Source organism: Pleurodeles waltl, chromosome 6, assembly GCF_031143425.1.
Source record: "Pleurodeles waltl isolate 20211129_DDA chromosome 6, aPleWal1.hap1.20221129, whole genome shotgun sequence".
NCBI classification, from domain to species: Eukaryota; Metazoa; Chordata; class Amphibia; order Caudata; family Salamandridae; genus Pleurodeles; species Pleurodeles waltl.
In genome coordinates, this window is record NC_090445.1 from 1,711,340,202 (window position 1) to 1,711,362,383 (window position 22,182).

At 49.9% G+C, this 22,182-nt stretch overlaps 1 protein-coding gene across 1 annotated transcript in view; it reads left to right on the forward strand.

Annotated features, from left to right (window-relative positions):
• LOC138301822 (uncharacterized) overlaps window positions 1–16,164 on the forward strand; it is a 141,165-nt gene extending 125,001 nt beyond the window's left edge. The window contains exons 11-13 of the mRNA XM_069242320.1: window positions 7,116–7,232; window positions 11,360–11,395; window positions 13,999–16,164. Of these exons, the coding sequence (XP_069098421.1) occupies window positions 7,116–7,232; window positions 11,360–11,395; window positions 13,999–14,006 (161 nt within the window). The 3' untranslated portion in view covers window positions 14,007–16,164. The remainder of the gene's footprint in view (window positions 1–7,115; window positions 7,233–11,359; window positions 11,396–13,998) is intronic.
• Window positions 16,165–22,182: the final 6,018 nt, after the last annotated feature.

The following is a 22,182-nucleotide window of genomic DNA, read 5'->3' on the forward strand; positions in this document are numbered from 1 at the left end:
ATTTAAAACAGATTGTTTGATAGGTATTGAAGTGTAATACTAAGCCAGCACCTCCTATTTTGGGGTGTAATAAGCCCTGCAATATTTCATGAAGCCGTCGGCATTGTGACTGGTCGCAGGCAGTGTCGTGTTAATCGTCAGTCTGGAGCTCCTTAGCACATTATTATTTTTTGCTCTAGTTGTCCAATTTCCTCCAAGACCTGATCACGTTGCATAGTTTGCTTCTCGTGCAGAGTACCAATCCGTCAATCAAACAATCAATCAGTATTTGTAGAGTGCAGCACTGTCACCCCTAGGGGTATCTGGGCGCTAGGGGGCAATGTCCAGTTGAAAAGCCAGGTCTTGAGTTTCTCTCTGAAGTCCACAAGGGAGGGTGCTGCTCGAAGGTGGAGGGGCAGGTCGTTCCAGGGCTTGCAGTGATGTAGGAGAAGAGAACGGCCAGCGCTGCGGCTGCGACGGATGTGGGGTGTGTGCGCGAGGACGAGTGAGGAGGAGCGCAGGTGTCTGGCAGGCTGATGGAGGTTCAGTCAGTGGTTGATGGCGTTCCCTCTCTGTACTCCCTCTCTTCTCTCTGTTCCCTCCTTGTACTCTTCCCTTCGCTCCCTCTCTGTACTCTCCCTCCCTTAGCTCCCTCTCTGAACTCACCCTCTTCTCTTCGTTCCCTCTCTGTAATCTTCTCTTCGCTCCATCTCTGTACTCTCCCTCTTCCCTTAGCTCCCGCTCTGTACTCTCCCTCTTCTCTTCGTTCCCTCTCTGTACTCTCCCTCTTCTCTTTGTTCCCTCTCTGTACTCTTCCCTTCGCTCCCTCTCTGTACTCTCCCTCTTCCCTTAGTTCCCTCTCTGTACTCTCCCTCTTCCCTTAATTCCCTCTCTCTACTGTCCCTCTTCCCTTCGTTCCCTCTCTGTAGTCTTTCCTTTATTTCTTCTCTGTACCCTCCTTCTTCCCTTTGTTCTCTCTCTGTACTCTCTCTTTTCCCTTCGTTCCCTCTCTGTACTCTCCCTCTTCCCTTAGCTCCCTCTCTGTACTCTGCCTCTTCTCCTCGTTCCCTCTCTGTACTCTTCCCTTCATTCCCTCTCTGTACTCTCCTTATTCCCTTTGTTCCTCTATGTACTCTCCCTCTTCCCTCTGTTCCCTCTCTGTACTCTACCTCTTCCCTTCACTCCCTCTCTGTACTCTTCCCTTCGTTCCCTCTCTACACTCTCCCTTTTCCCATACTTCCATCTTTGTACTCTCCCTTTGTTCCTTCGTTCCCTCTCTGTACTCTCCCTCTTCCCTTTGTTCCCTCTCTGTACTCTTCCCTTCATTCCCTCTCTGTACTCTCCCTCTTCCCTTCATTCCCTTTCTGTACTCTCCCTCTTCCCTTCATTCCCTCTCTGTACTCCCCTCCTCCCTTCGTTCCTTCTCTGTACTCCCCCCTCCCTTCTTTCTTTCTCTGTAGCCTCCCTTTCCCCTTGATTCCCTCTCTGTACTCTCCCTTTTCATTTCATTCCCTCTCCGCACTCTCCCTCTTCCCTTCATTCCCTCTCTGTACTCTCCCTCTTCCCTTCATTCCCTCTTCGTACTCTCCCTCTCCCCTTCGTTCCCTCTCTGTACTCTCCCTTTTCATTTCATTCCCTCTCTGTACTCTCCCTCTTCCCTTCATCCCCTCTCTGTACCCTCCCTCTTCCCTATGTTCCTTCTCTGTACTCCCACCTCCCTTCGTTCTTTCTCTGTAGTCTCCCTTTTCCCTTCATTCCCTCTCTGTACTCTCCCTTTTCACTTCATTCCCTCTCTGCACTCTCCCTCTTCCCTTGGTTCCTCTCTATACTCTCCCTTCATTCCTTCTCTGTACATTTCCGCATTCCCTTTGTTCCTCCTCTGTTCTCTCGCTCTTCACTTCCTCCATTTACTCTGTTCTCTCACCCATTATTTCCCTGTGGACTCTTCCTTTTCCCTTTACTCCTTCTTTGTACTCCCCTCTTCCTTCCCTATCTATTACCTTCCCTTCTTCCCGCATCCATCTCCCACACTTCCCTTCTTCCTCTCCCTCTTTTTCCAGGCTTTCTAGTTAATTTGCCTTCCTCTCCTAATCCCCCTTTATTTATCCTCATGCTGCTTCCTCCCAGTTGCCACTTTATCTTCAGTTCTCTCTTCTGTCTTCCTCCTTCCCAGGTCCTTTCACCTCTCTCTTCCTTCTTCCTCCTTTCCAGGTCCTTTCACCTCTTTCGTCCTTCTTCCTCCTTCACATGTCCTTTCACCTCTCTCTCTTTCGTCTCCTTCCTACATCCTTTCACCTCTCTTTTCCGTCTTCCTCCTTCACAGGTCCTTTCACCTCTCTCTTCCTTCTTCCTCCTTCACAGGTCCTTTCACCTTCTGTCTTCCTTATTGCTCCTTCACAGGTCCTTTCACCTCTCTCGCTTCCTCCTTCACAGGTCCTTTCACATCTCTCTTTCTTCTTCCTCCGTCACCGGTCCTTTCACCTCTCTCTTCCTTCTTCCTGCTTCACATGTCCTTTTACCTTCTCTCGTCCTTCTTGCCCCTTTACAGGTCCTCTCCTTCTCCTTCCTTCACAAGTCCTTTCACCTCACTCTCTTCCTCCTTCACAGGATCTTTCACCTCTCTCTTCCTTCTTCCTTCTTCATAGGTCCTTTCACCCTCCCTCTCTTCCTTTTTCCTCCTTCAGAGGTCCTTTCACCTCTCTATTCCTTCTTCCTCCTTTGCAGGTCCTGTCACCCTCTCTCTCTTCCTTCTTTCTCCTTCACAGGTCCTTTCACCTCTCTCTTCCTTCTCCTTCCTTTATCCTTTCACCACTCTCTTCCTTTTTCCTCCTTCACAGGTCCTTTTACCTCTCTCTTCCTTCTTCCTCCTCCACCTTCTCTCTCCCTTCTTGCTCCTTTACAGGTCCTTTCACCTCTCTCTTCCTTCTTGCTCCTTCACAGGTCCTTTCACCTTCTCTCTTCCTTCTTGCTCCTTCACAGGTCCTTTCACCTCTCTCTCTTCCTCCTTCACAGGTCCTTTCACCTCTCTCTTCCTTCTTCCTCCTTCACAGGTCCTTTCACCTCTCTCCCTCCTTCCTATATCCTTTCACCTCTCTTTTCCGTCTTCCTCCTTCAAAGTTCCTTTCACCTCTCTCATCCTTCTTCCTCCTTCACATGTCCTTTCACCTCTCTCTCTTTCTTCTCCTTCCTATATCCTTTCACCTCTCTTTTCCGTCTTCCTCCTTCACAGGTCCCTCTCTCCCTCCTTTACAGGTCCTTTCACCTCTCTTTTCCTGTCACCTCTCTCTCTTTCTTCTCCTTCCTCTATCGTTTCACCTCTCTTTTCTGTCTTCCTCCTTCACAGTTCCTGTCACCTCTCTCATCCTTCTTCCTCCTTCACATGTCCTTTCACCTCTCTCTCTTTCTTCTCCTTCCTATATCCTTTCACCTCTCTTTCCCGTCTTCCTCCTTCACAGGTCCTTTCACCACTCTCTTCCTTCTTCCTCCTTCGCAGGTCCTTTCACCTTCTCTCTTCCTTCTTGCTCCTTCACAGGTCATTTCACCTCACTCTCTTCCTCCTTCACAGGTCCTTTCACATCTCTCTTCCTTCTTCCTCCGTCACCGGTCCTTTCACCTTTCTCTTCCTTCTTCCTCCTTCACATGTCCTTTCACCTTCTCTCGTCCTTCTTGCCCCTTCACAGGTCCTCTCCTTCTCCTTTCTTCACAAGTCCTTTCACCTCACTCTCTTCCTCCTTCACAGGATCTTTCACCTCTCTCTTCCTTTTTCCTCCTTCAGAGGTCCTTTCACCTCTCTATTCCTTCCTCCTCCTTTGCAGGTCCTGTCACCCTCTCTCTTTTCCGTCTTCCTCCTTCACAGGTCCTTTCACCTTCTCTCTTCCTTCTTGCTCCTTCACAGGTCCTTTCATCTCCCTCTTCCTTCTTCCTCCTTTCCAGGTCCTTTCACCTCTTTCGTCCTTCTTCCTCCTTCACATGTCCTTTCACCTCTCTCTCTTTCGTCTCCTTCCTGTATCCTTTCACCTCTCTTTTCCGTCTTCCTCCTTCACAGGTCCTTTCACCTCTCTCTTCCTTCTTCCTCCTTCACAGGTCCTTTCACCTTCTGTCTTCCTTATTGCTCCTTCACAGGTCCTTTCACCTCTCTCTCTTCCTCCTTCACAGGTCCTTTCACATCTCTCTTTCTTCTTCCTCCGTCACCGGTCCTTTCACCTCTCTCTTCCTTCTTCCTACTTCACATGTCCTTTCACCTTCTCTCGTCCTTCTTGCCCCTTTACAGGTCCTCTCCTTCTCCTTCCTTCACAAGTCCTTTCACCTCACTCTCTTCCTCCTTCACAGGATCTTTCACCTCTCTCTTCCTTCTTCCTCCTTCATAGGTCCTTTCACCCTCTCTCTCTTCCTTTTTCCTCCTTCAGAGGTCCTTTCACCTCTCTATTCCTTCCTCCTCCTTTGCAGGTCCTGTCACCCTCTCTCTTTTCCTTCTTCCTCCTTCACAGGTCCTTTCACCTTCTCTCTTCCTTCTTGCTCCTTCACAGGTCCTTTCATCTCCCTCTTCCTTCTTCCTCCTTTCCAGGTCCTTTCACCTCTTTCGTCCTTCTTCCTCCTTCACATGTCCTTTCACCTCTCTCTCTTTTGTCTCCTTCCTATATCCTTTCACCTCTCTTTTCCGTCTTCCTCCTTCACAGGTCCTTTCACCTCTCTCTTCCTTCTTCCTCCTTCACAGATCCTTTCACCTTCTGTCTTCCTTATTGCTCCTTCACAGGTCCTTTCACCTCTCTCTCTTCCTCCTTCACAGGTCCTTTCACATCTCTCTTTCTTCTTCCTCCGCCACCGGTCCTTTCACCTCTCTCTTCCTTCTTCCTCCTTCACATGTCCTTTCACCTTCTCTCGTCCTTCTTGCCCCTTTACAGGTCCTCTCCTTCTCCTTCCTTCACAAGTCCTTTCACCTCACTCTCTTCCTCCTTCACAGGATCTTTCACCTCTCTCTTCCTTCTTCCTCCTTCATAGGTCCTTTCACCCTCCCTCTCTTCCTTTTTCCTCCTTCAGAGGTCCTTTCACCTCTCTATTCCTTCTTCCTCCTTTGCAGGTCCTGTCACCCTCTCTCTCTTCCTTCTTTCTCCTTCACAGGTCCTTTCACCTCTCTCTTCCTTCTCTTTCCTTTATCCTTTCACCACTCTCTTCCTTTTTCCTCCTTCACAGGTCCTTTTACCTTTCTCTTCCTTCTTCCTCCTCCACCTTCTCTCTCCCTTCTTGCTCCTTTACAGGTCCTTTCACCTCTCTTCCTTCTTGCTCCTTCACAGGTCCTTTCACCTTCTCTCTTCCTTCTTGCTCTTCACAGGTCCTTTCACCTCTCTCTCTTCCTCCTTCACAGGTCCTTTCACCTCTCTCTTCCTTCTTCCTCCTTCACAGGTCCTTTCACCTCTCTCCCTCCTTCACAGGTCCTTTCACCTCTCTTTTCCTGTCACCTCTCTCTCTTTCTTCTCCTTCCTATATCCTTTCACCTCTCTTTTCCGTCTTCCTCCTTCAAAGTTCCTTTCACCTCTCTCATCCTTCTTCCTCCTTCACATGTCCTTTCACCTCTCTCTCTTTCTTCTCCTTCCTATATCCTTTCACCTCTCTTTTCCGTCTTCCTCCTTCACAGGTCCCTCTCTCCCTCCTTCACAGGTCCTTTCACCTCTCTTTTCCTGTCACCTCTCTCTCTTTCTTCTCCTTCCTATATCCTTTCACCTCTCTTTTCCGTCTTCCTCCTTCACAGTTCCTTTCACCTCTCTCATCCTTCTTCCTCCTTCACATGTCCTTTCACCTCTCTCTCTTTCTTCTCCTTCCTATATCCTTTCACCCCTCTTTTCCGTCTTCCTCCTTCACAGGTCCTTTCACCACTCTCTTCCTTCTTCCTCCTTCGCAGGTCCTTTCACCTTCTCTCTTCCTTCTTGATCCTTCACAGGTCCTTTCACCTTTCTCTCTTCCTCCTTCACAGGTCCTTTCACATCTCTCTTCCTTCTTCCTCCGTCACCGGTCCTTTCACCTTTCTCTTCCTTCTTCCTCCTTCACATGTCCTTTCACCTTTTCTCGTCCTTCTTGCCCCTTCACAGGTCCTCTCCTTCTCCTTCCTTCACAAGTCCTTTCACCTCACTCTCTTCCTCCTTCATAGGATCTTTCACCTCTCTCTTCCTTCTTCCTCCTTCATAGGTCCTTTCACCCTTTCTCTCTTCCTTTTTCCTCCTTCAGAGGTCCTTTCACCTCTCTATTTCTTCCTCCTCCTTTGCAGGTCCTGTCACCCTCTCTCTTTTACGTCTTCCTCCTTCCCAGGTCCTTTCACCTTCTCTCTTCCTTCTTGCTCCTTCACAGGTTCTTTCACCTCTCTCTCTTCCTTCTTCACAGGTCCTTTCACATCTCTCTTTCTTCTTCCTCCGTCACCGGTCCTTTCACCTCTCTCTCTTCCTTCTTCCTCCTTCACATGTCCTTTCACCTTCTCTCTTCCTTCTTGCTCCTTCACAGGTCCTTTCACCTCTCTCTCTTCCTTCTTCACAGGTCCTTTCACATCTCTCTTTCTTCTTCCTCCGTCACCGGTCCTTTCACCTCTCTCTCTTCCTTCTTCCTCCTTCACATGTCCTTTCTCCTTCTCTCGTCCTTCTTGCCCCTTCACTGGTCCTTTTACCTCTCTCTCTTCCTCCTTCACAGGTACTTTCACCTCTCTCTTCCTTCTCCTTCCTTCAGAGGTCCTTTCACCCCACTCTCTTCCTCCTTCACAGGTCCATTAACCCCTCTCTCTTGCGGTCTTGTAGCTCCTGCCCGGACACAGTTGCAGATGGTGAAGATCAGTATCTCGGAAGTGGTCTTGGGCCTCGGTCTCATCTTCCTCCTTGCTGGCCTCACTAGCTGGTCCTTTCACCTCTCTCTTCCGTCTTCCTCCTTCACAGGTCCTTTCATCTCTCTCTCTTCCTTCTTCCCACTGGACAGGTCCTTTCACATCTCTCTTCCTTCTTCCTCCGTCACCGGTTCTTTCACCTCTCTCTTCCTTCTTCCTACTTGACAGGTCTTTTCACATCACTCTTCCTTCTTCCTCCATGACCGGTCCTGTCACCTCTCTCTTCCTCCTTCCTCCTTCACTGGTCCTTTAACTCCTCTCCCTTGCTGTCTTGTAGCTCCTGGGCTGACGCAGGTGCAGATGGTGAAGATCAGTATCTCTGCGGTGGTCTTGGGCCTCGGTCTCATCTTCCTCCTTGCCGGCCTCATCAGCTGGAAGAAGTCACGTGCTGATGGTAAGTGACTCTACCACTCAAGGAGTGCAAGGGCCAGTGCTGTGCGGTGTGAGAGTGCTGACAGAGTGAGTCATTGTCCCATCTCTAACCCTTTTGTGGAATCTCGACACTTAACACAAGGTGTTATTTTGCCGCGTCAATCTTTTCTGGACTCATATGCTGTGCATTATTCCGCCATCTAGTGGTTGGGTCCGGAACTTTTTTCTTCTTACTGGTGGCAATGCCTGCTGGCCGGTAGCAGTGTTAGCTCTTACAAGCGGTGGTGAGATGGATGTTGTGTTAAGAACAAGTATTGACTCCTGGGTGTTGGCTTAGATGGATTCAGAGAGAGGCTCTTGCTTCTGACGGGTGTTATTGGTACTGAAGGACGCTCTTGCTGTTTGTAGTTATGGTTCTAAGAGATGATGTTGCATGTTTGTTCTGACAGGTCTTGGCTCTGACAGCTGATGTGAAGTGTTGACCCTGAAGGCTGGTGTGACAGTTTTGCTGCTTCTTTGCTCTTACAGAGGTTGTTACCTGTTGATCCTCGAAGGCTGTGGTGGTCTTTGGCTCTGATAGTTGTCACAGCTTGCTAGGTTTGAGGAGCAGTGCTGTTTGTGTGTGCTGACAGTATTGTTCCTTCTTATCTCTTACAAGGTGTTTGGTTGTGAGAGAGAGTGTTGGGTTTTGCCTCTAATAGATGGCAGATGTTTGCTTTGACAAGCTGTTTTGTGTGTTGGTTCTTACAGGCCATGTTGTCACAGATGGTGCACTGTTTTTGCTTCAAGAGATTGAAGTAGCTGATGGGTGGTTTTGAGTGGTTGTTTGAAGAGGGTGACACTGTCTGTTATCTCTGAGTGGTGGTATTAACTCTCACAGATGGTGCAGTGTGTGAATTTCAAGAGACTGTATTAGCTGATGGGTGGTGTTGAGTGGTTGTCTGAAGGGTGGCATTGTTATATCTGAGTGGTGGTATTCACTCTCACAGATGGTGCAGTGTCTGAGCTTCAAGAGATTGAAGTGGCTGATGGGTGGTTTTCAGTGGTTGTCTGAAGGGTGGCATTGTCTGTGATCCCTGAGTGGTGGTATTAACTCTCACAGATGGTGCACTGACTGAGGATAAGAGTGGTTGTCTGAAGGGTGACATTGTCGGTGATCTCTGAGGTGTGGTATTAACTTTCACAGATGGTGCACTGTCTGAAGATAAGAGTGGTTGTCTGGAGGGGGTATTTTAACTCTCACAGATGGTGCACGGTCTGAGGTTAAGAGTGGTTGTCTGGAGGGTTGCATTGTCGGTGATCTCTAAGTGGCGGTATTGACTCTCACAGATGGTGAGAGTGGTTATCTGAAGGGTGACATTGTCTGCTATCTCTGAGTGGTGGTATTAACTCTCACAGATGGTGAGAGTGGTTGTGTGAAGGGGGCATTGTCTGCTATCTCTGAGTGGTGGTACTAACTCTCACAGATGATGAGAGTGGTTGTCTGAAGGGTGACATTGTCTGCTATCTCTGAGTGGTGGTACTAACTCTCACAGATGGTGAGAGTGGTTGTGTGAAGGGGGCATTGTCTGCTATCTCTGAGTGGTGGTACTAACTCTCACAGATGATGAGAGTGGTTGTCTGAAGGGTGACATTGTCTGCTATCTCTGAGCGGTATAGTGACACCCACCGATGGCGCTGTGTGCTGCCTCTCGCGAGGTTGTTACGACAGGAAGGTCCTCCCCGGTGGGGCCGGGCCCTGCCTCGAGCACTGAGCATTGTACAGGTTCTCATAGGGTATCTCTTGCTGTGGGAGACTGCTTGTGACGGTTTGTGTGTTATCTGCAGGGCCAGCCTTAGTGCTGGTGGGGACCAGTGCGACAGTGTTTGTCAGTGCCCACCAGAACCCCCCTTCTCCACTAATTCCCTCACTACCACGCATCACCAGTGCCCCTTCTCGCCCCACAGTCCCTCTCTCCAATGCATTTCATTTGTTTTATAGTGCCTCTCCTACCAATGGAAGGTGTCGGAGCACATTACATCAAACACACATTATACAGAGACAACGAATGATAAGTGTGTAAATGAGTTCATAGGAAATGTTATAAAAACAATGAGGGTTACAAGGTGTAGGAACCATACGTCACCGATTCTGGTAGGCGCTATATTTTAAGTGTGTTTGGTCTGGAGAAGCACAAACTCAGGAATTAAAATTTACCACAGTGGTTGGGATTTGGGTTTACCAATAACAATGTATTTCTACCCAGAGGAACCCTTTTTAGCAATATTGGGATTAGGAAAGCCTGAGTAAAAACATTACATTCTAACCTATATCATGCAGTTCACACGTAGCTCTTTGAAGCCAGTTCATAGCTCAGTGTGCTAGATTAGGGTTCTAAGGCATGAACTGCAAGTCACAGAAGGATCTCTGTGACAAAAGCAGCCATATACTGAGAAACCACATCAAATACAGTCCAGTGACTTCCGTGGTACACATTCTCTGCAGCAGGCATGTTAACCCTCTGCGCTACCTTATCATGTACAGGAACTGCCGCTAGAAAAAACTCCAATCTCCCTCCAGCAGGGACTGTAATCACCAGAGTTATTGTGACATTTTTATTGTTGCCTGAAAACACTTTTGCACACAAGGAACAAATGTAGCAGCTGCTTTTTAATTCAGCGTTTTTCCAAACATGGTCTCCACCTCGCCCCCCCACACACACCCTTGCTGAGGTCAGCGCCAGGTGCAGCTGCACCGGTCACGCCTCCCTAGAGCCAGCACTGGTCATCTGTAAGAGGAGGTTTCGGTCCTCAGAGGCAGCGCTCATTCTACGAGACGGATAGTTTGCTCTGTGAGGTGGCGCTGACTGTGACTCCGAGGCGGTGTGTGTTATGTGACGAGTGTGAGGCTGAGAGGCAGTGCTAGCTCAGGGCAGTTGTGTCTGTGCTCATCTTGTGTGTTGGCTCCGACAGCCTTGTTGGTTCTGAGAGGCCACGCTGGTTGGTGGACCCCTGAGTACTTGTTCGCTCTTGACTCTAGAGGTTGTTTGGGTATATGGTGGGAACTCATGTTGTGTGTTGGCTCCGACAGCCTTGTTGGTTCTGAGAGGCCACGCTGGTTGGTGGACCCCTGAGTACTTGTTAGCTCTTGACTCTAGAGGTTGGTTGGGTATATGGTGGGAGCCCATGTTGTGTGTTTGTTCTGAGAGGCCACGCTGGTTGGTGGACCCCTGAGTACTTGTTAGCTCTTGACTCTAGAGGTTGGTTGGGTATATGGTGGGAGCCCATGTTGTGTGTTGGCTCTGAGAGGTCACGCTGGTTGGTGGCCCCCAGAGGACTTGTTAGCTCTTGACTCTAGAGGTTGGTTGGGTATATAGTGGTAGCCCATCTTGTGTGTTGGCTCCGAGAGGCCACGCTGGTTGGTGGCCCCCTGAGGACTTGTTGGCTCTTGACTCTAGAGGTTGGTTGGGTATATGGTGGGAGCCCATGTTGTTTGTTGGTTCTGAGAGGCCACGCTGGTTGGTGGCCCCCTGAGGACTTGTTAGCTCTTGACTCTAGAGGTTGGTTGGGTATATGGTGGGAGCCCATGTTGTGTGTTGGCTCCGACAGCCTTGTTGGTTCTGAGAGGCCACGCTGGTTGGTGGCCCCCTGAGGACTTGTTAGCTCTTGACTCTAGAGGTTGGTTGAGTATATGGTGGGAGCCCATGTTGTGTGTTGGTTCTGGGAGGCCACGCTGGTTGGTGGTCCCCTGAGGACTTGTTAGCTCTTGACTCTAGAGGTTGGTTGGGTATATGGTGGGAGCTCATGTTGTGTGTTGGCTCCGAGAGGCCACGCTGGTTGGGGCCCCCTGAGGACTTGTTAGCTCTTGACTCTAGAGGTTGGTTGGGTATATGGTGAAGGTTAGTTCTGAGAGCTCATGTTGGTCGTAGGTTCTGAGAGGTTGTAGTGAGTGTCGGTTGTAACTGGGTGTCTTTGTAATAGTTCTGCCTCTAACAGGCGGTGGTGCTCGCTAGATTTACTGAGGGGCTAGTTTTGAGGGGCCAGTGATTAGTGGGACTGCTCTTCTGCTGATTCTGAGGTTCTCCCAGATGTTGGCTGTGTCGGGTGCTGCTGGTGGCAGGGTTTAGTAGGTGGCTTTTCTAATTGTGTTGTTTTTCTTTTCTTACACAGGCTACGTCCCTATCCCTGGAGACAGCTACCCTGAAGGTGACTTCCCTCCTGACCTCTTGTCTCTGACTTCTGCTGTCATGTCCTGTCATTCAGGGGCTTTCTTCTCTTAGCCCAAGTCTGAAGGGAGGGTCCCCACACCAGGGAACTATCTTTATTTCGTCTGCATTTTTTCTACTTTTCCTTAAACCTTTCAATATTTATACCCCCCCCCCCCCCCCTTACAGCAGTACCAAAGTCTTTAAAAGCTGGCTTGGTTTATCTGTCAGTCCTCGGCTGAGCAGGTCTTCTCTGTCTCTTTCAGTTTTACAGTTGAGTCTGCCTCTTGTTTCTGACTCTAGAAACTTCATGTTGTTGCCTTTATCTACCTCTGTCTACAGCTGAGTGTGTATTTCTGTTTACAGCTGAATCTCGTTTGTTACAATCTCTTATTTACCACCAAGCACATCTCTTACTTTTATCCATGTTTGTTGCTCAGCATGTCTTTCACTGCAGTGTTCCTGATACCCTGGGGTTTTACTATTTCCCAGCTAGTAGGATGCAGTGATTCTTTTATCTTGTTTGCGACCATCATGCCTTTCGGGGTAAACCTTCCAGCTTTCATCACAAGCAGAAATAAGCATTGGCAAATCCAAAGGTCTCACCTTTGAGACCTATTAGCTTTGTCATTTGGTTTTAACCATGCTGCACAGCATCCCAGATGCTCTGCAGCAGGGCTAAATAAGAAACAAATCCACGATGCTTCTATTTTCATTCCTTGTGTCTGGTGATCTGAGCTGGATCAGCAATTAAAAAAAAATAATGTGCATACGTGCTTCTTTAAGTGTGGGTGTGCGGAGCATCGCCGGAGGAAGGGAGGCCAGTACCGGAGAAGGAGGCCCCTGGGAAGCATCACAGAGGGGAGTGGTTGGAAGAACAAAGATAGGTTGAGATAGCAGCATGGAGAGGGGAGAGGAGAGGCGCACAGGCGATAAATGAAACATGGAAGCAGCTCACCATGGAAGTTGGTGGAGGGAAGCACACGGCAACTGTGAGCAAGTGTGCTTCCGCCCACCAGAGTGCGGTACACGAGGGTGACACCTGGAAAAAACATGCACTCCTGTGAAGTGCTTAACAAAAAAAGTAGTGCTTGAAAAGTAAGCAGCGGAAGCATTGAAGCCATCTAATCCAAAGAGACGGTAAAGAGGCTATGCTCCATGGGAGGGAGAAACAGCCTGATAAACTGGGACATGAATAAATAACAGGCAAATGAGTGGCCAATCAATGAGAAGCAACTGGTAGGTTCCAAGTCCCTGTCTGTTCTTGGTAAGCCAACAATATGTCTTTCACAAACAGACAGCCTGCCAGGTATTCTGGACCCAAAAATCAATGTTGGAAGGCCCACCCTAATTAGGGTGTGATGGGCCTTTTTAACAGTAAGCTGGTGGACGACTGGCAAACGTTTTCGATCAGCAAAGCAACCAAGGCTCCTCTGTCAAAAAAACTGTGGGTTCCTTGTCTGTAAATCAGACAAGAGAACTGCAAAATTGGTGGGCAGGGTGTCCACAGATCTGTGCAACATGACCTGCTTCCACGAACTTCTAAGTAACTCTCTCTGACTTCTAGAACTAACTGCCTACAGCTGACTGTATTTTGTTTCTGTATCTGTCTGAAGTTGAGTCTTTCTTTTATGTCTAAACTCTGGATAGTTACTACATCCTATATCTCTCTATTTCCTACAGAGTATTGCAAGGGCCATTGGAATTATGCGGCATGTGGGGGGCAAATAATGCGGCTGGGTTGAGTAAATTGTGTGTCAAGAAAAGGCAAATTATGCTGCATAATGCTGCATATTTCGTTGAAGTATTACTTAATGATTGTGTCATTTTTTCACTTGTTAACACTGTCTGGGTACTGGTTGCATCCATTAGTACCAGTTCAATACCCAGATGTATCAATAAGCTACAGAAGAGTAGCCGTCAGCCTTTGCAAAGGGCCTTCCGCTGTGTAGCAACACATGTCGCTGCGTTTTTAGTAACTTTTGAACCGTTTGATCTGGAAACAAGATAATTTTTTGTTAAAATCTGCAGATTATGCAGTAGACGATGGATTAAGTGGCAAATCCATAATTATGTGAAAACGCTGCAGCTGCGCAGTTGCGTAATTCCAGAGGCCCTGAGTGTACACTTTAATGTCGTCTTTTCTGGCGGATTATGTCTATTTCCGTTTACTCCTGAGTATTTATTTGTCTGCTGTTGAGTATGTCATTTATTTCCATTTGTAGTAGATTTGTCTGCTGCTGAGTGTGTTGTTTATTTCTATTTTTCTGCATCCAGGTGTGGCATTTATTTCAATGTTAGCCTGCAGCTGTGTTTACAAAGGAGCATGGTTTTGATTTGTCTCTTCCTGTAGATTAATACGTTTTTTGTTACATTTAAAGTTAATTATGCCTTTTACGTATTTCTAAAAAAATGTCCTTAGCTCTCTGCACTCAGCCGAGTTTGTATTTTGCCATTTGTTTCTGCCCTGAGCTCAGTGCGTTATTTTTACTTTTTCTCTATATATGTTTATCTAGTCTAGTGCTTCTTCAGAGACCTATGTTGTATCAGTGCGACTCCCTGTAGCACCACAAACATTGCCCACTCTGTGTCTTCTTTTCTCAGTCTCCTAGAACAGCCGCCTTCGTGGTGCGGGGGACACTTTACGCCTTCTGTGTCCATCGCCCACTGCTCCTTCCTCAAGTGGACACTGGACCTGGAGCTCGCTGTGCCTGACCTGCCCTCTCCACTCGGCCGCGATGGAGCTCAGCCCTTGTGCATGACATCATTCTCCTGGGCCAGGAAGCCAAGTGGGGCCAAAAGACCATGGAAGGGGCCAATCACTGGTGGCCTGTCATTCCAACCCAAGAGGGCTCTGGTGTGTCCTACGGGGAAGGTGGACCCGAGTACCGAGCCTGATGTCCAAATCTGTTATCAAAAGTCCTAGCACATGAATTAAAAAGGGTAGTCACTTGACAAGAGGGTCAACCAAGTCTCTGGGGCCTTTCATCACATGCACAGCCCAGGGCCCAGATGCGATCTTTGCTGCACTCAGTGAATGTTTGTTTATAATTTCCGGTGGGTTCTTTAAGCGGGTGATGTTTGTGTCTGATAATATGTCCTATCGGAAGTAGTTCCTTCGCACAAGTCCTTGTGGTACTAGGGTTCTGCGTCCCCTCTTATTTGGGACTATGCAGTAAACATGGTGAGATTCAGGGGTGCCCGGCTGATGTGAGGCTTGGACCTTAGGGCAGGAGGAAGCACAGGTCTCATGTAGAAGTGGCCACACCTCGAACGCAGTCGCTTCGGTCTCACTGGGTTTATTTGCAGGGCTGAGTCACTGGTCCATCACAGAAGGACCGGCTCACTTCGGAGGAGGATTCTGGGAAAAAGTGGTATGAATCTGATTACCTCTGCCCTCCTAGTATAACATTACGTGTACTGCAAAGCACGCGCTCGCTCAGAAGGGCCTCTTGGCGCTGAATAACAGATGTTTGTAACACAACTCAAAGGTACTCATTTTATCGACTTCAGAAGGATGAAAGGCTCAATGGACCCACTGTCATTTGGAGCTGCGAACATGAACTCCAACACAAGCTCCTACTATGGATGCACTAGTCCACTAAGCCACAAGGCGGCAGTATTCACAGAGTGCCTTCCTCCCTGGGTACAAGACAGAACTCAGGCGATGATGTTTGTGAATGTTGCTGCGTCTGCCTCCTGGTCAATGGCCCGGTGAGGTACATGACACCAAACTGCATTAAAGAGAATTCACTTGTTTTATCTATATAATTTAAAGACAGGCCTCCTAGAATGAGTCAGTTGGGTCCTAACATCTGTGAACGTGGCCTCTCCACCGGCCACAGAGGCCGCTACGAGGCTTCATCCGGCGACAGTAAGAGACGTCATTCCTCTTAAGTGAGTTTGGAAGCAGTTGGAAGTGTTTGTGAAAGTTGTGACAGCCCTGGGGGGCCCTAATGCAGCCTCCCATGTAGGCAGCAGGCACCCCGGCTACCCGGACTCTAGGGATGGGGCTTAACTCCACCCATCTCCCCTCGTGTTTGGGGTCACCTGGCACCCTTACGTCATCTGAAGTTACAACGTCACAGGCAGTATATTTGTATACAAAACAATCAGTTTTAAAACACATACAAATGTGTTCCTGACCTCGGAGATAACCTGACCCGAGCCCCTCGGAGTGAATGCAAACACTGCTGACCTGAGTCACACAGAGGCTGCTGAGAGCAGGAGTACGTTATCCCTGATTCACTCCTGCTCAGACATACACCACGGTTTATGGATTGAGCCAAAAACTTCGAACTTTATCTTTTTATTTGCAGTCAAGTGTTGAAGAGACTGGGGTGAATTCTGCACAAGTTAACAATATATCTGCGAGCCCAGCCCTCTGGGGTGACCAATCCCTGCCATGAAAAGTCTCCTACACGCCAGAGAGCAATATCCAACAGTTCGGTCGTTGCTTTCATCTTTATAAACAAGACAGGGAGATTTTCCTGAAAGTAGGTGATCCTGAAATACCCACCACAGCTGGGGGGAGGTGGTCACGTTTTTAGTAGGTTGAGCTCAGGCAACGGACGGACTGTCTGTCTGGGAAGGAGGATTTACCTCAAATTACCTCATGTGTCGCGACTGGAACGAGGAAGTGATGGAAAATCTAAGGATTAAATATTTAACCTGTAGAAATGTAACATTTTCAATGATTAGTCCCATGTTATCCGTAATACCAAACTTGGCAGCTGTTGCTACCCAAATAAAAAAGAACTCTACGCCATTAAAAAGAAGTGTCCTGTCCTTTCTCTCCAGAGAGCTTTCACTTCCTAGAAATGTTCGTGTTTCTTGAGTGTTGGCAGAATATGTGCTTTCTCTGATGGACAGCAGGTGGCAGTGTTCCTATTGTCCCTTGTGTGGTGGCAGAATATGTGCTTCCTCTAATGGACAGCAGGTGGCAGCGTTCCTATTGTCTCATGTGAGGTGGCAGAATATGTGCTTCCTCTGATGGACAACAGGTGGCAGTGTTCCTATTGTCCCATGTGAGGTGGCAGAACATGTGCTTCCTCTGATGGCCAGCAGGTGGCAGTGCTCGTCATGTCTCATGAGAGGTGGCAGATTATGGTGGTCATTCTGACCCTGGCGGTCTTTGACCGCCAGGGCGGAGGACCGCGGGAGCACCGCCGACAGGCCGGCGGTGCTCCAATGGGGATTCCGACCGCGGCGGTAAAGCCGCGGTCGGACCGGCACCACTGGCGTGGTCCCGCCAGTGTACCGCGGCCCCATTGAATCCTCCGCGGCGGCGCAGCTTGCTGCACCGCCGCGGGGATTCCGACCCCCCCTACCGCCATCCAGATCCCGGCGGTCGGACCGCCGAGATCCGGATGGCGGTAGGGGGGGTCGCGGGGCCCATGGGGGCCCCTGCAGTGCCCATGCCACTGGCATGGGCATTGCAGGGGCCCCCGTAAGAGGGCCCCTACATGTATTTCACTGTCTGCTGCGCAGACAGTGAAATACGCGACGGGTGCAACTGCACCCGTCGCACAGCTTCCACTCCGCCGGCTCGATTCCGAGCCGGCTTCATCGTGGAAGCCTCTTTCCCGCTGGGCTGGCTGGCGGTCTGAAGGAGACCGCCCGCCAGCCCAGCGGGAAAGTCAGAATTACCGCCGCGATCTTTCGACCGCGGAACGGTAACCTGACGGCGGGACTTTGGCGGGCGGCTTCCGCCGCCCGCCAAGGTCAGAATGAGGGCCTATGTGCTTCCTCTGATGGACAGCAGGTTGCAGTGTTCCATGTGATACTCATGGTAAAGGCATTGCGTGGCAATGCTTGCGCCGTAAAGGCTGTTTCCCATCACACCAAACTGAAGCCATGTGATACTCATGGTAAAGGCGTTGCATGGTAATGCTTGCGCCGTAAAGGCTGTTTCCCATCACACCAGACGGAAGCCATGTGATACTCATGGTAAAGGCGTTGCCTGGCAATGCTTGCGCCGTAAAGGCTGTTTCCCATCACACCAAACTGAAGCCATGTGATACTCATGGTAAAGGCGTTGCGTAGTAATGCTTGCGTTGTAAAGGCTGTTTCCCATCACACCATACGAAAGCCATGTGATACTTATGGTAAAGGCGTTGCGTGGTAATGCTTGCGCTGTAAAGGCTGTTTCCCATCACACCAGACTGAAGCCATGTGATATTCTGAGTTTAGCTGACATTGCATGAGTCCTGGACGATGTCTTGGAATACACCCTGGGATACACCCGGGTATACATCCTGCGACACACCCTGGGATAGACCCGGGGATACCCCCTAGGATAGGCCTAGGGCTACACCATGAGATACACCCAGGGATACACCCTGGGATACACATGGGTATACATCCTGCGATTCACCCTGGGATAGACCCGGGGATACACCATGAGATAGACCCGGGGATACACCTGGCTATACATCCTGCGATACACCCTGGTATAGACCTGGGGATACACCCTGGGATACACCCGGGGATACACCATGAGATACACCCTGGAATGCACCCTGGGACACACCCTGGGATACACCCTGGAATACACCCAGAATACACCCTGGGATACACCTGGGGATACACCTTGCAATACACCTGGGATACACCCTGGTATACACCTGGGGATACACCCTGGGACACACCCTGGGATACACCCTGGAATACACCCAGAATACACCCAGAATACACCCGGGATACACCCAGGGATACACCTTGCGATACACCCTGGGATACACCCTGGGATACACCCGGGGATACACCCTGAGATACACCCTGGAATGCACCCAGGGATACACCCTGGGATACACCATGGGATACACCCAGAATACACCCTGGGATGCACCCGGGGATACACCGTGGGATACACCCGGGATATACCCTGAGATACACCCTGGCATACACCCTGAGATACACGCTGAGATACACCCTGGGATACACCCTGAGTTACACCTGGGGATACACCCTGGGATACACCCCGGAATGCACCCTGGGACACACCCTGGGATACACCCTGGAATACACCCAGAATACACCCTGGGATACACATGGGGATACACCCAGGGATACACCCGGGGATACACCATGAGATACACCCTGGAATGCACCCTGGGACACACCCTGGGGTACACCCTGAGATACACCCTGGAATGCACCCTGGGACACACCCTGGGATACACCCTGGAATACACCCAGAATATACCCTGGGATACACCCGGGGATACACCTTGCGATACACTTGGGATACACCCTGGGATACACCTGGGGATACACCCTGGGACACATCCAGGGATACACCCTGGGATACACCCTGAGATACACCCTGGAATGCACCCTGGGATACACCCTGGGATGCACCCGGGGATACACCCTGGGATACACCCTGAGATACACCCTGAGATACACCCTGGCATACACCCTGAGATACACGCTGAGATACACCCTGGCATACACCCTGAGATACACCCTGAGATACACCTGGGGATACACCCTGGGATACACCCTCGAATGCACCCTGGGACACACCCTGGGATACATCCTGGAATACACCCTGGGATACACCTGGGGATACACCTTGCGATACACCTGGGAAACACCCTGGGATACACCTGGGTATACACTTTGGGATACACTGGGGGATACACCCTGGGATAGACCCGGGGATACACCATGAGATAGACCCGGGGATACGCCCTGGGATTCACCCGGGTATACATCTTGCGATACACCCTGGGATAGACCCGGGGATACACCCTGGGATAGGCCTGGAGGTACACCATGAGATACACCGGGGGATACACCCTGGGATACACCCGGGTATTCATCCTGCGATACACCCCGGGATAGACCCGGGGATACACCATGAGATAGACCCGGGGATACACCCTGCGATACACCCAGCTATACATCCTGCGATACACCCTGGGATAGACCTGGGGATATACCCTGGGATACACCCGGGGATACACCATGAGATACACCATGGTATACACCCGGGATTTACCCTGTGATACACACTGGGATACACCCGGCAATACACCCTGAGATACACCCTGGAATGCACCCTGGGGCACACCCTGGGATACACCCTGGAATACACCCAGAATACACCTTGCAATACACCTGGGATACACCCTGGGATACACCTGGGGATACACCATGGGATACACCCTGGGATACACCCTGGAATGCACCCTGGGATACACCCTTGGATACACCCTGGGATACACCCAGAATATACCCTGGGATGCACCTGGGGATACACCCTGGGATACACCCTGGGATACACCCGGGATACACCCTGGCATACACCCTGAGATGCACGCTGAGATACACCCTGGCATACACCCTGGGATACACCCTGAGATACACCTGGGGATACATCCTGGGATACACCCTGGGATACACCCGGGATACACCCTGGGATACACCCTGGCATACATCCTGAGATACATGCTGAGATACACCCTGGCATACACCCTAAGATACACATGGGGATACACCCTGGGATACACCCGGGGACGCACCCTGGGATGCACCCTGGGATACACCCAGCTATACATCCTGCGATACACCCTGGGATAGACCTGGGGATATACCCTGGGATACACCCGGGGATACACCATGAGATACACCCTGGGATACATCTGGGATTTACCCTGTGATACACACTGGGATACACCCGGGGATACACCCTGAGATACACCCTGGAATGCACCCTGGGACACACCCTGGGATACACCCTGGAATACACCCAGAATACACCCTGGGATACACCTTGCGATACACCCTGGGATACACCTGGGGATACACCCTGGGATACACCCAGGTATACACCCTGAGATACACCCTGGAATGCACCCTGGGATACACCCTTGGATATACTCTGGGATACACCCAGAATACACCCTGGGATGCACCTGGGCATACACCCTGGGATACACCCTGAGATCCACCCTGGCATACACCCTGAGATACACGCTGAGATACACCCTGGCATACACCCTGGGATACACCCTGAGATACACCTGGGGATACATCCTGGGATACACCCTGGGATACACCCGGGATACACCCTGGGTTACACCCTGGCATACACCCTGAGATACATGCTGAGATACACCCTGACCTACACCCTAAGATACACATGGGGATACACCCTGGGATACACCCGGGGACGCACCCTGGGATACACCCTGGCATACACCCTGAGATACACCCTGTCATACAACCTGGGATACACCCTGGGATAATTTACACAAATGGTGGTGAACATGCATTGCTTTCGTTTGGTAAATGCAGAAAAGACATGTTGTTCCCCATTCCGAGATGCAGACCTTGGAATCACCCAGTAAAACTAAGGTGGTAACACCGCATGAGTGGTACTACAGCAAAGAGGAGTTTGCACGGGGGTCGGAAAACAGGGCAATATATATATATCTGGATGTATGTATTGATACATCCATTTATTCATAAAAAGATGCAGATCCCTTTATCTGATGGAAAAACCCAAGCACCTAAAAGCCTGAGCAGAAAAGGTGTAACCGAAGAATAGTCGTGTCCTATAGCTTATAGAGTCATAGAACCTTCAGCACAAGATACAACATGGCCCCGCCCCAGTTCATCCAACAATAATGAATACAGGTTACACCCTCCCATGTGGCCACCATGTGGGACCCCAAGATTGCCTTCTGACCCTTGCACGTGGCACGCCATTACCCTCCGATTTACGCCTTACGGAAGGGTAAGCAATGGCTTCAAGACCTATAGGCTTCTTTGACCAGGAGTTCTTGCTCAGAGGCATGCAGAGGTGATGGGTCCTTGCTCCTCACGGGTGACAACTAGCACTCTAGAAATCTATTAATTGGTTAATTGAAGGGGAAAGCCTTGGGTACTACTGAGCCGAGCACTGGACCACTGGATGCCTGCTTGGCTAATGTGTAATTCAGGACATGATCACTTTGTAAAGGATGGAGCACATTTCAGAGGAAACCTTCATAGGATGTAATAAAGTTATTTGATCATTTTATTAAATGTTGTCTGTGGTGTATTGTGTCTCCCAACTCTCCTCTCTCCATAAGGTCCCAGGGGGATCTGTAAAGAGACCATCAACCTTTCTGAGCAGTTTCTGCTTGAGGGGTTTTGTTGTCGTGTAGTGGGAGGTTTACGGGAGTGTTTTTGGCTGATCTGTTGCAGCATTTCAGGGCATCTGGGAAAGGGCAGGATAGCCAGACTTATGTGAGCCAACTGTGAGGTGCCAGTCCTTCTGGGGGCATTGCCATCTAAGGGCTGTGGTGGACACATGCATCTTGAGCTCTCTGCCAAATGTCAGAAAGTCTTCTAGCTTGAGACAACAGGTGGTGGTGTGTCAGAGTGTGGAGACTTGTCATGGAAGGAGCTTTTGTGAAGCCCAACTACTTACCTAGCTGGGTGGCTAACTGGCTCAGCACGGATAGTTTGGACATCTGGTCGGCTTTTGGGGTGGAAGAGCTTGCTGAAGTATCCAAAATTCAATAAATGCATTGACTTGTGCACTAGAAAGTCTGTATTCCAGATAAATCTGTTCTTCATCTCTAGCCCACATTCAGTTTGTCAGGGATGGGGACACATCCTCTCTTGCCAACCAGTTGAGGACCCTTCGGTTCACACGACAGAGAGCAGGAGGAAGGATCTTCTCTGTCCTGGCCCCCATCTTATGGAACTCTCTCCCTTCCTTGGTCAGCCTGGAACCTAACTTCCTGAGATTGAGGAAGCTTTTGTAGGGTGGGCTGTTTAAGCAAGCGT